The sequence below is a fragment of the Gorilla gorilla genome, chromosome 5 (genome assembly GCF_029281585.2).
Source record: "Gorilla gorilla gorilla isolate KB3781 chromosome 5, NHGRI_mGorGor1-v2.1_pri, whole genome shotgun sequence".
Lineage (NCBI taxonomy): Eukaryota > Metazoa > Chordata > Mammalia > Primates > Hominidae > Gorilla > Gorilla gorilla.
In genome coordinates, this window is record NC_073229.2 from 27,567,501 (window position 1) to 27,582,814 (window position 15,314).

Below are 15,314 nucleotides of genomic sequence, written 5' to 3' on the forward strand. Positions count from 1 at the left end.
CAGGCGGATCTCGAGACCATCCTGGCTAACACAGTGAAACCCCGTCTCTACTAAAAATACAAAAAACAAAATTAGCCAGGCGCGGTGGTGGGCGCCTGTAGTCCCAGCTACTCCGGAGGCTGAGGCAGGAGAATGGCGTGACCCCGGGAGGCGGAGCTTGCAGTGAGCCCAGATCGCGCCACCGCACTCCAGCCTGGGCGACAGAGCGAGACTCCGTCTCAAAAAAAAAAAAAAAAAGATAGGCCGGGCGCGGTGGCTCACGCCTGTAATCCCAGCACTTTGGGAGGCCGAGGCGAGTGGATCACGAGGTCAGGAGATTGAGACCATCCTGGCTAACACGGTGAAACCCCGTCTCTATTAAAAATACAAAAAAAAAAAAAAAAAAAAATTAGCCAGGCTTGGTGGCGGGCGCCTGTAGTCCCAGCTACTCAGGAGGCTGAGGCGGGAGAATGGCGTGAACCCAGTAGGCGGAGCTTGCAGTGAGCCGAGATTGCGTCACTGCACTCCAGCCTGGGTAACAGAGCGAGACTCCGTTTCAAACAAAACAAAAATAAATAAATAAACAAAATAAATTAGACTACATTCATAAAAAACTTGCTAAACTTTAAAAAGGGTAGTTCACCACTGCACTAAATGTTCCTACATTTTATTAAGAAAGAGGTTGAAGTCTGATTGCTTTTTTCACAGCCTTCAGCTGAGGTAACAGCAGATATTAGTTTTCTTGACATGGTTCAGTAATTTTGGCACTTCACTCCTTTCAGATCGAGTTAAACATGCTTTTAAATAGATGGATGTGGCCTATTAATAGACCTCATTTCCTTACTAAGGACTTCAAATGAAATTATGGACTTGCTCTCTACTGTTACAAAGGTCTCAAACATATTTTCACAAGTTCACATATTCAAAAGGAAAGCAATGTCTGATTGTACACACCAGAGATGAATTCTTTGAGAGGATCACCAAGCGGTGGTTTGTATTTTGTGACCTCTTCACTACTAACATATGTTCAAGAGGAAATTAGGAGTGATTTCCGACTTCTCTCTTTTGCCAATTTCCTCACTGTTTTCTCTCCTTTACACATGGGCACCTTTAAGTGGTGTAAATTGCATTTTCCTCCACCCCCTTCTCAATTCAGAGTCTCTTTCCTGATGAGATTTTTATCTCTTTAGCTCATGCAAAATAATCCTTCACTCATATTTTACACCAATTCATTCATTACCAGTAGTTAACTTGGTGTATTTATGTAAATGTTAGCATTTTAATAAGTTCACATTAACTTATTAAATTCCTATACTGAATGTCAAAAATTAAATTAAAGAAAACAAAATTTCATCGCCAGCATCTTCCTGCTTCTCATTGATATCTGTTCAGTTTTGAAGATCAGCAAAATCTCTAGAAATCTTAACTATTAATAAATGTGCTATGGATAGGCTTTGTGGCTTTTGCCTTCGTGTTTCTATTTAGCAGCTATAACGCAAAGTAACTCTCTAAAGGGACACACTTTTAAAGCATTTTTTTATTGTGATAAGAACAGATGACATGAGATCTACCCTCTTAACACAAGTTTCATCACTGCAGTGTTAACTATCAGCACGATGCTGGACCACGGATCCCTAGAACTTACTCATCTTGAATAACTGAAAGGTAACATATTTATATGTGTGTTTAAATAGTGCTAAATCAGTTCCTTTTAATAATTTTAGTAAGGTTACCCTATTAAATATATTCAACAATGTGGAAGAAACAATACTTTGTGATTTGAACAGAAAAAAAAAAACCCTGAAAACCTGAAATTTTTAAGAACTGACAGTTTCCGATAATATTTTCCTTTTCATTAAAAAGCAACAAATATCTTTTGATGCGGACACTCTCAACTTGAAAGGAAATCTACGACAGAGTAGCAAACACGAACAACAACAAACTCATTTATAACCAGTGACAACCAAAACCTATGAAGTTTTTAAAAGAATGTGATTGTTGTCAGAAGGAATCGGGTCCCGCGGTGCAGTTGTTCAGCTCTGGTTGCACTCAAAGCCATGGCTGAGGGACGCGGGGAGCACTCCTCCAAGGCTGGTGGGCACAGACCAGCAAGAAAGTGAATTCTGCATACTGTACGGATCATCGCTCAGTTCAGGGCAGTCAGATTGCATCTGGGATCAACCAATTGTGCTTCATGAAACCGTCACCCCTCATTTGTGTCTGGCTGTTTTCTTCTGTCTGGCTGTAAACAAGGCCAGCTCTTTTTCTTCCTACCCTTATCTGCAGGGTCAGACCAAGTCAGTAGCCTCAAAGCTCAAGTGAAAAGTTCCTTCTTGCAGACAACAGTTCCTGTGCACACTGGGGAGTCACAAAGAGAAGCAACTTTGGAATGACAGAGTTAGGGTCTCTTTTTGGAACCGCATACCTTAGATTCCTACACATCCCGGCGTGGCATGGCTCTTCCATGAAATGAAATTAGGTGTTCCTAATATGAACAACTGTTTTTTTCGGCAGACCAGCTCAGCGATTCATCTTGCTGGGGAGGCGGGGGTGCTAGTGATTGTGTTTTGTTGTTTCACTGCTCTAGGGCTTTGCTTGGATCAGCCAAAAAAGACGTGGATAGAAATACTGTCAATCTGGTCCCACTCCAGGAACCTAATCATGCCTGAATCGCTCGGAGGAGTGTAATGATGGCAACATTACAGGAACAGGTATGTTGGATTCTGTTCTCATCCACTTCGGCCACAGTATCGCCTTTACAATAAAGCAAAATACGATTTTGAAGGTACATCATCTCAATCATCAAAGGGAGGGGGTGTCACTGAAGCCCTTTTCGTTGGCAAGTGGCACAAAGGTAATGTTTAGTATTCACTACATTGAATTCTCCTAGCCAGCTGGTGTGTCCCTGTTAAGACTTTCATTTATGCAGCTTGAGCTGGAACCTTTTTTGTTCTCCCAGTCCATTACTTTGTCGATTCAAGGGATAACAGCCAAAGTGAAACAGCTTGCAATTTGCACCTGTCTGCTCTAAGCATTCCATGTTAGATTGTGTGGAGAGCAAACCCTTCACTGCTAATGAGAGTGAGACTGGGTAGGGCTGAATGCAGTTTTGTTGGGGGACTTATAGAATATCTTAGTGTTTTTTATTTTTTATTTTTTTATTTTTTGTAACTGATTTGATGAGGACCTCCCCATTTTCATGTTTAGAGTCACTGGAGGAAGAGAAAAATACAATTCAAAAAAAAAAAAAAACACAAACACATAAAGTTGTGTACTCTTTAAAGAAAATTTTAAGTGTCATGTAACTAAGAATTGAATTAATATTCAGCCTGAGTTGCCTCAGATAAGAAAGCAAATATTTAAATGCTAAATTATTTCCATGTGAGTGTAAACATAAAATATCTACAGAGACCTTTACTCTGTAGCATTGGCAAGGAAAGAAAGCAAATTTAAAAAATTTTTAGGCATATTCCAGAAATAGGACTAGTTTTGGTAATAATGTCAAGGGCCTAAAAATAAACTTGAGATTTCTGCTTAGATTGCCTTTGAAAATTTAAGCTGCTGAATCCGAAACAAAAATTCAAGGGTGTCACTTCAAAATCATACCTAGATAGATATAAATATCTTTATCCAACTCATCATCATGTGCATCACAGAATGAATTCTCCACAATTGCACAAATGTCAGCACCTATGATTCTCCCAAATCTTTTCCCAGTTCTCTGCATTCCCGCAGCTTTGATTCTTTCAAGGAATTCTATCAGTGGATTACCATCTATTTTGAAAGAATTAAACTCGTTGAGATGAAAGAGTTTTAATCATGGCTTATGACATTCCCCCCAAACCTGGGGATATTAGAAAAATCAAAATAATAATGCTTGAATTATTAGGCAAAATATTCTCAAAGATGATCCAAAATTTAGTAAACTAAAAAAAAAATAGCCTAATAATCTAGTTATCAAAGGATCTGTGCTACATTTGGATTCTAAACATTCCCCGCACTGGCACTTCCTGTTGAAATAATAACTTATATGATGACGGGTTAAGTGAAGTCAAAGTGGTTGCAAATGTGTCCTACTAGTAATTAATATATTTGAATCTAGTTGTTAGCCCACATCTGGCCTGACAGATAACGTTCCAGCTTGTTCAGCGACGACCCTTTCAGCACAGCGTTAGGAGTCCTGCCAGTCTTTGCAGAGTCTGGTCAGGTCAAAGGGTTGAGCCATGTGTAATTCAGAACAGAGGAGGTCCCACGGTCACTCCACAAAAACAATTACACTACTTATTTCACTCTAGCCCTTGCCCAAAATTCACAAGCCTCACAGTTTCAGTGCAGCCAATCTGATTCTGCCCCTAGGCGATAAGCCACATGAAAATATGTGGTGCTGTGTTTATAAATCTAATCAAAAATAGAAACAGCGGACAGGCACCATGAGGTCCTACTATGGATCATGGGAATCCTTGGGAATTCTGAGGCACTTTTGTTTCTCTTCCATAGACTCTCTTTTGCTACGATGTTCCCTGCTACACTCATTAATCATCCTCTTTACTCGTGAGTGCTACAAAGGAGGCTACATTTCTACTCACTTCTATACTTTCCATCCATGGAAAACGAAAAGTCAAGCTTGAAAGCCTTGCTTTTAAAGGAAAAAAAATTGAGGGGCCTACTGTGACATCGATCTTACCTCTCTCTCCATGTTCTCAGCTTCTTGCCCTTGGCAATGCACAGATTTCAATCCAGTCTCTCTAAAAAAGAAAAAGAATATTTAAAAACCAAGGTAAATTGACCCAATCATGAGCTATGTTAAGCAATGTGGGATTGGAGAGCTACAGTGCTACTTAATGATTCCGAAAAATCTAAGTATAAAGTCAACAGGATATAAGCTGGTGTCTTACTTTTATTGTTGTTGCTCATTTCTTAAGCGAGATTCCTAATAAACTGAGGGTCAGTCAATATTCTCAAAATGTTTTACAAAGGCAATCTCTAGGAAAACTTCAGATTTGATTTAGATGCTTAAATATCCTATTTTATGCCCCAGAAGTGACAAATTCAGATTGCATTGAACTTACAATGACAACTTGCTGCTGCATACCTTAGGTACCTGTACTGTTAATCATTTAAAAGTTATGATCCAGTTTTGCAACAGTCCTAAGTAGATAATATCTGATAAAGTCAATGATAAATATGTGTACTGAGGGGCTAAGCAGATTACACCCTGAGAACGTTATCCAGCAAAGATATAAAATATAAAAATTATAATGAAAGGAAATGTGGTTCTAACACTCATAAAACTCCTTAAAGTCATACAATAAATTATTAAGGTCAATCTGCAAATGATTACATTTGATATTATTTTAATTGACAGAAATACTACACCAGAATACAGTCTGGGCCCAGATAATTAGAATAAATGGAATTTTTTTAATGAATGATGATCTCAGCATTTATTAAATTATTGTAAACATTCACCAGAATAATCTTTTAGGCCATATATGGTGGCTCACACTTGTAATCCTAGTACTTTGGGAGGCCAAGGTGGGTGGATTGCTTGAGCTTAGGAGTTTGAGACCAGCCTGGGCAATATAGTGAGACACCCATCTCTACAAAAAATAGCCAGGCATGGTGGCACATGCCTGGAGTCCCAGCTTGGGAGGCTGAGGTGGGAGGCTGGCTTGAGCCTGTGAGACAGAGGTTGCAGTGAGGTGATATCGTGCCACTGCATTCCAGCCTGGGTGACAGAGCCAGACCCTGTCTCAAAAAAAAAAAAAAATTCTTTTAAATTTTAAACTCGAAGTTTGCCCTTTTGAGATGGTTATCAGTATTTGACAGTAAAATAAAGCCCATCATGTATGAATGATACATGTGACACTTTTCTTATTCAGAGCTATTATTGTTTTCAAAAATTACTTTTTCAAAGTCAAGAGCTATCTATTATTGTTTTCAAAAATTATATACGCTTTGTGTATATGAGCTTTTGAATAGTATCAATGTTGAAAAATGAAAGATTTTAGTCCTTCTAGTGCTAATTTAAAAACTCCTACTGTTTTATGTAAAAGTAACATGAGTTTTAAATATTATATTGAATTACTTCCTAAAATAAGTGAAAGACATGTAAAATTATTTAAAAGAAAAAACCAGTGTCAAGATTTTAAAAATTTAAACAATTAGCAGAAATCGAAGTTTGACTTGCCTGTGTTTTCCACAGCAGTGACTGAAGAGTAATTCAAAAGCATCTACTTCTAGGAACATATGTGGAGCAGAATTTTTTTCCCTTGAATTTGGCCTTAATCTAATAGTCAATATCTGTCTTTGAAAATGTTTGTAATTTGTAACATTGCTCAAGTTATCATCATCATAAATGTATTCTGCAGACATATAACCCAAAGTGTATAAGCCAAAAAGCCCAGGTTGCCTCTATTAACATAAATAGAATGCTCAGGAAACTTCAAATAAGGCAGACCACTTGTCTTCCTTCATAGATGGCTGCATTTTAAATGCCTTTCTGCACAAATATTCAGAATGCAGTCTCAGTAGAGTAAGACCCAATATAATTGTAAAATAAGATCAAAATTCCTCATTATCTCAGACAAAATGTAGAGTTGAATCCAGAAGGCAGCCTGATAGAAGTGAGTGTTGTATCACTTTAAAAAGCTGCTGTCACCAGGGGAGGCGTACAGCTAGCTGTCTATTGCCCTGTCTCAGGAACAACGAGAGTGGCCCAGGGTGCCTCCCCACTTGGGAATCTCTGACAGGTTCAATTAGGCATTATTTCAATAAAGCATGTCAGTCACTGAGTTTGTATGAGCTGGAATTTGGGGGTTGTAGTCAGACCTTCACAAATGGGGGACAACCAGCAGAACACGGGTGATGAAAAGCAAATGGCCCATCCTGAGCCAAGGAAAATCAGTAAACATGTGACCTGGCTTTAGAGCATGAACAGATTTTGGCAAGCTGTTGGCTGTGATGGATATACCGACACATGAAAATGTGTCCCCAGTGCAACTCCTCAGGGCTTAGTTCAGAGACCTCAAAAGTAGGAAAGAATTGTTAAAAGCTGGAAAACAGCCCTTCAGCTCCTAAGGAGCTCTGGCAAGTGGTGGGGATAGAGAAAAAACGTATGAGGCTGGGTTCCAGAGGCCAGAGGAGCTGGATCAGTATAGAGGATGCAGGGACCCAGTAAATATGTGCACAGGCAGCAGAGTGAACTTTGAGGAATAGACAGTCAAATGGGAAAAGGGAAACGGAAGAAACACGTGAGCAAAGAGTGGTGAAGAAAATCAAAACAAGAAGTTCATAGGACAATGAGTAGATTCTGTCAGTATGTAATAATTTCAACAAGTTAGTGATTATTAATGATCAGCTACTGAAGGATGACAGCGTGCTGGCAGCCCTCGCAGCCCTCACTCGCTCTTGGCACCTCCTTGGCCTCGGTGTCCACTCTGGCCATGCTTGGGGAGCCCTTCATCCCGCCACTGCGCTGTGGGGGCCCCTCTCTGGGCTGGTTGAGGCCAGAGCTGGCTCCCTCAGCTTGCCGGGAGGTGTGGAGGGAGAGGCGCAGGCGGGAACCAGGGCTGCGCGCCACACTTGTGGGCCAGCTAGAGTTCTGGATGGGCATGGGCTTGGCCGGCCGGCACTCGGAAAGGCCGGCTGGCCCCCGCCAGCCCCGGGCAGTACAGGGCTTATCACCAGGGCTAGCAGCTGCGGAGGGTGCGCCGGGTCCCCCAGCAGTGCCGGCCCACCAACACTGCACTCGATTTCTCCCCAAGCCTTAGCTGCCTTCCTGCCGGCCAGGGCTCGGACCTGCAGCCCGCCATGCCTGAGCCTCCCCCTCGCCGCCCCTGCCCTCGCCCCCACCCCCAGCTCCTGCACAGCCCCAGCCTGCCCCACGAGCGCCGCCCCCTGCTCCACAGCACCCGGTCCCATTGACCGCCCAAGGGCTGAGGACTGCAAACGCAAAGCATGGCGCTGGCAGCTCCACCTGCCACCCCGGTGCGAGATCCACTGAGTGAAGCCAGCTGGGTTCTTGAGTCTAGTGGGGACTTCGAGAACCTTTATGTCTAGCTAAGAGATTGTGAATACACCAATCAGCACTCTGTGTCTAGCTCAAGGTTTGTAAATGCACCAGTCAGCACCCTGTGTCTAGCTCAAGGTTTGTGAATGCACCAATCAGTGCTCTGTGTCTAGCTAATCTAGTGGGGACTTAGAGAACTTTTGTGTCTAGGTCAGGGATTGTAAATGCACCAATCAGCACCCTGTCAAAACGGACCAATCAGCTCTCTGAAAAATAGAGCAATCAGCTCTCTGTAAAATGGACCAATCAGCAGGATGTGGGTGGGGCCAGATAAGGGAATAAAAGCAGGCTGCCCGAGCTGCAGTGGCAACCCGGTCTGGTCCTCTTCCACGGTCTGAAAACTTTGTTCTTTTGCTGTTTGCAATGAATCTTACTGCTGCTTGCTTTTTGGGTCTGCACTGCTTTTATGAGCTGTAACACTCACCAGGAAGGTCTGCAGCTTCACTGCTGAGCCAGCGAGATCACGAACTCACCAGAAGAAAGAAATTCCTAACACATCCGAACATCAGAAAGAACAAACGCCAGACACTGTTTAAGAACTGGAACACCCACCACGAGGTTCTGTGGCTTCATTCTTGAAGTCAGTGAGATCAAGAACCCACCAATTCCGGACACATTACCACATTCCTTTTGAAACACAAAAAAACTACTGCTCGAGTAACTGGCAAAATACGAAGCCAATCAGAAAATGGATTCATTTGCTAAACTATCTGTAAGACCTTCACTGTTGGCCAGGTGCAGTAGCTCACGCCTGTTATCTCAGCACTTTGAGAGGCTGAGTGGATTGCCTGAGGTCAGGAGTTCGAGACCAGCCTGGCCAACATGGTGAAACCCCGTCTCTACTAAAAATTAGCCAGGCGTGGTCGTGCACACCTGTAATCCCAGCTACTCGGGAGGCAGAGGCAGGAGAATACCTTGAACCCGGGAGGTGAGAGTTGCAGTGAGCCGAGATTGAGCCACTGCACTCCAGCCTGGGTGACACAGCAAGAACAAGACTCCCATCTCCCAAAAAAAAAAAAAAGACGTTCACTGTCAAAAAAAAATCCAAAGTAGCTAGCTTAAAGAAAAAGAAATTATAAACACTGTAAATTTACCAAAATAATAATAACTTTATGCTTTATCAGGAATCCTAGACTTAATAAATAAATGGACACCACTGCAAAACTACACTGTGGCTGCAGGTTTGGATCACAGTGTAGCATGTTTATAGAAATACAAGTGGCCTACAATAGGGATCATTTTCTAAAAACCAATCTCCAACTTGCAAGCAGATTAATAACTTCAATATCCCCTGCTTGCAAGTAACCTGTTGGCCACATTCTCTTGAGTCCAGGTTAATAAGCACTTCTGATTTGTATAGTCATTTTGTTGTTTGTTGATTTGAAGGCTGATTTTAAAACGGCTTTCACTGAAATTGTTGGCCTTAGATTGCAAATTAAGCCTTGGAATTGCCAAATCTCTGACGACTGGTTCATTGCTTCCAGAGAAGGGAATTAACATGGCTACAGCTGTCGTTTCATCACATTTCTCTTCTCAAGCAGACCAGCAAGGGCAAAGATGGTATTTAACAGAGGTCGCGAGCCAGATTCTGTCTGCAGACACATTTTGTTTAACCTCCACAGTGATTTTTAAAATGTTGAGCCAGTATTTAAAAATAAGAAAGTTGCCACTTAAAATAGAAATCCAATTTCTGATTTGTCTTGGAAAATTAAAAGCTTTGGCAACGTAGAGTCAGCATTCATGGTTGGCAGCAATTGGCCAGAGGTGAGTGGCAGCAGTGTGTTTTTCAGGCAATACTCTCCAGGCCCATAGATCCCATTCTCCCTACTGCAGACCACAAACCAAAATGTCCTCTCCATTAAGGCGTCGTTTTAGTCATTGCTACATCCTTGGAACGAAGAGCAGAGCCTCAGAAGCAGTGGGTGCTTGAAAAATATTTATGTAATGTTGAATGAAGTGATCTCAAGGCAGATAGGTAATATTCATGGGTGGCTCTAAGACAATAGGGAGTGTCCAGGAGCCCTCACAATGTATGCCCCAATTTTAAAAACTCTGCCAATCCTTAGCTTGCACTGCTGTTTTTCTTACAAAGAAAGATTTTCCCCTGTCACTAACAAAAGCAGGGCCACAAGTGTCAAGGAAAACGAGAGCCCACATAGACCCAGCACACTTAACTCATTTATGTTTCTTGCCTGGCCCCTACAGGCATCCAAATTTGAAACTTCTGAGAGACAGATGAGAGGAGGCCTGGTACCCACAATGACAAACTCTCCCCCTCATCCTGCCCAGTAGTTTTCTGCACTACTGTCTAAATCTACATTGAGGAATAAGTAAAAAGAGGAATATAAACCCTGCCTTGGAGAGTCAATAGTTAACACACCATCACTCTACATAGGAGTAAGAACAGCAGTGTGGAATGGACTGGCATGTATGGTTAAGAAAGAACTGGTTTGGCCGGGCGCAGTGGCTCACGCCTGTAATCCCAACACTTTGGGAGGCAGAGGCGGGTGGATCACAAGGTCAGGAGATCGAGACCATCCTGGCTAACATGGTGAAACCCCGTCTCTACTAAAAATACAACAAATTAGCTGGGCATGGTGGCGGGCGTCTGTAGTCCCAGCTACTCGGGAGGCTGATGAAGGAGAATGGCATGAACCCAGGGGATGGAGCTTTCAGTGAGCTGAGATCGCGCCACTGCACTCCAGCCTGGGAGACAGAGCAAGACTCTGTCTCAAAAAAAAAAGAAAGAAAGAACTGGTTCAAATCTCCTGCACACAGAGGAGTTGCTTAACCTCTGAAAGTCTCCAGTTTCTCTACAGGATATTTGAGAAATTTTTGATTGTGTATATCAGACTTCCAGCTTCCACTTAAGGTGTCCAAAGCTGGAAAGGGCATTATTCCCAAATGTAAAGCAATAAATATCCTAAGTAATCTGCAAATTTACCAATGCTGTTAAACTTATCAGAGAGCTGAGGTCATAGGGTGACAGATTAATCCGAAACCTAGAGACAGTAAAGTGCCTCCAAGGAGTGACAGGACACAAGCACTTGCTTACTGGAGCAGGTAGGAGACCCCTTGCGAATCAGTAAGAAGAATTCACCCAAAAATTGTCAAAAATGTCTAAAGTCTGAATGTGGCTTAGTTAACAGTATAGAACTTGTGGGGTCTTCAAACACAAGGGAAATTCACATCTACTCACAGCTTCTTCTCCATAGACCTTCTGGGTGCTCAGAATAAATACTGGGGCAAGGTGAGAGAGCCCAGAGTGGTGGATCCAAATGGGGGGAAACTTTGCCTCCAAGGGGACCTTTGGCAATGTCTGGAGATATTTTTGATTGTCACAACTTGGGGGATCCAGTGGGTAGAGGCCAGTAATGTGGCTAAACATCCTACAATACATAGACGAGTCCACTACGACAAAGAATTGCCCAATCCATAATATCAACAGAGCAGCTATTGAGAAACCCTGGTCCAGAGAAAGCTTCCCTAGTGATGCAGGTTTTGTGGAGAGGAAGAGAAGCCACTACAGAAAAGCACAAAGCCTTACCTGAATATTCCATCTGTACCTCTTCTAAGGAAAAGAAGCCTCATCTGTTGGAAGGGCAGTGAACCCTGTTGTACCAAGCCACAGGTTAAGACTCTTTGCAGCTGGGAGAAGAGAATACAAACATACCCTGTAACCCTGTGGTAGGAGCAAGAAAATTTCCTGGCCCGAATTATTAGAGGCAGAGGGACAAGATCACTGAGATGGCCCCATCCCTGAGACCCAGAGACACAGCTCCAGCTTAATTCTGAGAAGAATATCCACACAGCCTACCATCAGGCTAGCAAGCACTGAGGAGCCAGCAATATCAATGTCCTGTGGAAGAGGAGCAAAAACATAAAGAGCGACGCTGTCTAAAGGAAAGTTGCAAAGAAAGGACTTAAATATGGCCAGGCATGGTGGCTTACGCCTGTAATCCCAGAACTTTGGGAGGCCGAGGCAGGCAAATCATGAGATCAGGAGATCGAGACTATCCTGGCTAACACGGTGAAACCCCATCTCTACTAAAAATACAAAAATTAGCCGGACGTGGTGGCACGTGCCTATAGTCCCAGCTACTCGGGATGCTGAGACAGGAGAATCGCTTGAACCCAGGAGGTGGAGGTTGCAGTGAGCCGAAATAGCACTACTGCACTCCAGCCTGGGCAACAGAGCAAGGCTCCATCTCAAAAAAAAAAAAAAAGGGCTTAAACTTGAACCTTAAGCCAACACTGAAGAAACTTCTCCTATTAACAGCCACCACTCTAAGCATGAGTTAAGACTAGAGGAGTTCTCAGCCTGTGACACACTGATGATAGCCTTAACAACAACAACAACCACACCCAGTTCAAGTCCTGTCCTGGCTAGACAGACTGACCCCCACACATTGAAAGACTAACAAAATAAAAGGCATGCCATTTCTGGGTATAAAGAATGTTTATCTCAGTCTCTACTGTCCTACCCAAAATGACCAGCTTTCCGATAAAGTCAGGTGACATATAAAAAAGCAAAGGGAGAGTGGAGGAGAGGGGGCACTCTGTCAGATAGACAAAGCAATCAAGAGCAGCAGAATCAGATGTGACCCAGGTGTTGAAAATGTCAGATAATTAAAAATAATGTGATTAAAGTGTTAAAGGCCCTAATATAAAAGGTGGACAACATACCTGACTAGATGTGGAATTCCAGCAGAGAGATGGAAACTATAAGAAAGAATTAAATGAAAATGTTACAAATAGTATGGTATTCAGAATGCTATCAACAACCTCATTAGTAGTCTCAACATGACTGAGGATAGAATCAGTTGAACTCAAACTATTACCAATAGAAATTACTCAAATTTAACCACAAAGATTTTTTTTAATGAGTTAAAAAAAAAAAGTTAATGCAGAGGATACGAGAGTGATGGGACCAATTCAAATAATCGGACATACCTGTAATTTTGAAAGCAAAAGGAGAAGGGAGCACAGGGTAGAAAAACCACTGAAGGGATGGTGGCTAGGAATTCCCTCAAATTAGTGATGGACACCAAAACTCACATTCGAAGGAACTCAGAGAAGACCAACTAGCATAAAACACACCTGGATATGTCATCTACAAACTACTAAAAACCAACAGCAAAGAAAAAATCTTGAAGGCAGACAGAGAAAAGAGGCATATCACACACAGAGGAACACACATACGAATTACAGCAGACAATCAAAAACTATGTGAACCAGCAGGCAGCAAAGGAAACATCTTTACAGAAAAAAAAATCATAAATACAAAATTTTATACCCTGAAAAATATCTTTCAGAAATTATGATGTGGGGCCGGATGTGGTGGCTCACACCTGTATTCCAACACTTTGGGAAGCAGAGGTGGGTGGATCACCAGAGGTCAGGAGTTTGCCACCAGCCTGGCCAACATGGCAAAACCCAGTTTCTACTAAAAATACACAAAAATTAGCCAGGTGTGGTGGCGTGCACCTGTAATCCCAGCTACTCCGGAGGCTGAGGAAGAAGAATCGCTTGAACCCGGGAGGTAGAGGTTGCAGTGAGCCAAGATTGCACCACTACACTCCAGCCTGGGCAACACAGCAAGACTCCGTCTCCAAAAAAAAACCAGAAATGATGATGTGGGATATGAACATGGTGGAATGAAGATTGTCAAAACTCAGCCTTCAAAAAACAATTATAAAATTGCAAGAAGAAAAGAGTCTAAAACAGTAATCTCAGTGCTCTGGAAAATGACCAGAGGTGAAAAACAAGTAGAGAAAAACATTCATTAATGGAAAACTGCTCAAATTAAGGCATGAACTGGGGGAGTCCATGGCATTCTTGGTTGAGGTTGCTCCAGTCCCCCAGTACCCTGACCTTATTCCAGCCAGACCAGTGTTGTAAAGTTGCCAGGGAAAGTCTGGCCAAAAAAACAACAATTTCACTGTTGGAGGGAGATGACTTCATTTGATGCTAGGGCAGAAAATCCACACCCAGTTGTATTGTAAGTGGAAGTAGCAAACTAATGGGAAGCAAATGATGAAAGCCCATGGCTCTACCACCCTGAATTGCAGTCCCCCTTGGGTGGAGCAGTGGAAAATTTGACTAGTCATTAATTTGGCAGGAAGAACCTAGAGATGAGAGGGCCAAAGAAGGGCTGGCTGATTGCTTCTCAGGTCTCTGGCTAACTGGGAGGCTGTGCACACATGCAGGGAAGATTCAAGAGGGCCCAGCTGTCTACACATCCTGCATGGGCTTGGATGCTATGCAAGTCTACAGGAAAGACCCAGGAGGGCCTGGCAGAAAGTAAACTCTGTGAACGTCTGAAAACTGTCTGAATGTTGAATGGGCTCCCAAACCCTTCCACAGATCCATCAGCAGAAGACGGAAATCTTACGGTCAAGGTGTTTGAGGACAATCATTGGTTGACTACCAAACTATGCAGACACAGAGGAGCCACTAGAAAGCCAGCATAAACTTAACCTTTAAATTTTTTTTAAAATAAACAGAGACATCAGCAGCCACATATCATGGGGAAGACAGATTCAACAGATTAAGTTCCGGCAAGTTAAAACCAGAACAAAAAAAACAAGCAAAACAATAACAACACACAAAAAGCAGCAATAACAGCACTCAAGGGAAAAAAATCAGAATTATATTTGCTACAATATATTATCTAAGATGTCTGGTTCTTGACAAAAATTTACAAGACAGAAAAAAAAGGAAAGTGTGACCTATATTCAGGGAACTAAACTGTCAATAAAAATTAACTCTGAGTGGATAAGGAAGTTGCGTTTAGCGGACAAAGACTTCAAAGCATTTATTATAACTATGTTCAAAGAATTAAAAGAAGCCACATTTAAAGAATTAAAGAAAAATATCTGACAGAATTAAAATAAAATATGATAATTAAAGAAAAAATATAATTTTCAAAATAAGAAATTTCAAAAAAAAATCAACACTCATACACAAAAATTAACCCCAAATGGGTCATAGTCCTAAATGTAAAAGCTAAAACTATTAAAATTTTAGGTGAAAGTTTCTGTGACTTTGGCAGTCTTATTCACAATTAATTATGAGAACAAAGGTACAATCCCTAAAAGAAAAAAATGGAAAAAACAACCTTCAAAATTAAAAACATATTATTACAAGTTTAGCTGCTCAAAACACCCAATTTATTGCTTCACAATGCTATAGTTCAAAAGTCTGCCAGGGCATGGCTGGTTTGTGCTCAAACTGAAATCAAAATGTCAGCTGGCTACACTGT

General features: G+C 42.0%; 1 protein-coding gene across 1 annotated transcript in view; it reads right to left on the reverse strand.

The window, feature by feature from the left end:
* LOC134758704 (orofacial cleft 1 candidate gene 1 protein) overlaps positions 1-15,314 on the reverse strand; it is a 107,834-nt gene that overhangs the window by 39,406 nt on the left and 53,114 nt on the right. The window contains exons 2-4 of the mRNA XM_063707319.1: positions 12,737-12,772; positions 11,598-11,698; positions 4,664-4,724 (exon numbers count right to left, since the gene is read on the reverse strand). Coding sequence (XP_063563389.1) covers positions 4,664-4,724; positions 11,598-11,641 — 105 coding nt within the window. The 5' untranslated portion in view covers positions 11,642-11,698; positions 12,737-12,772. The remainder of the gene's footprint in view (positions 1-4,663; positions 4,725-11,597; positions 11,699-12,736; positions 12,773-15,314) is intronic.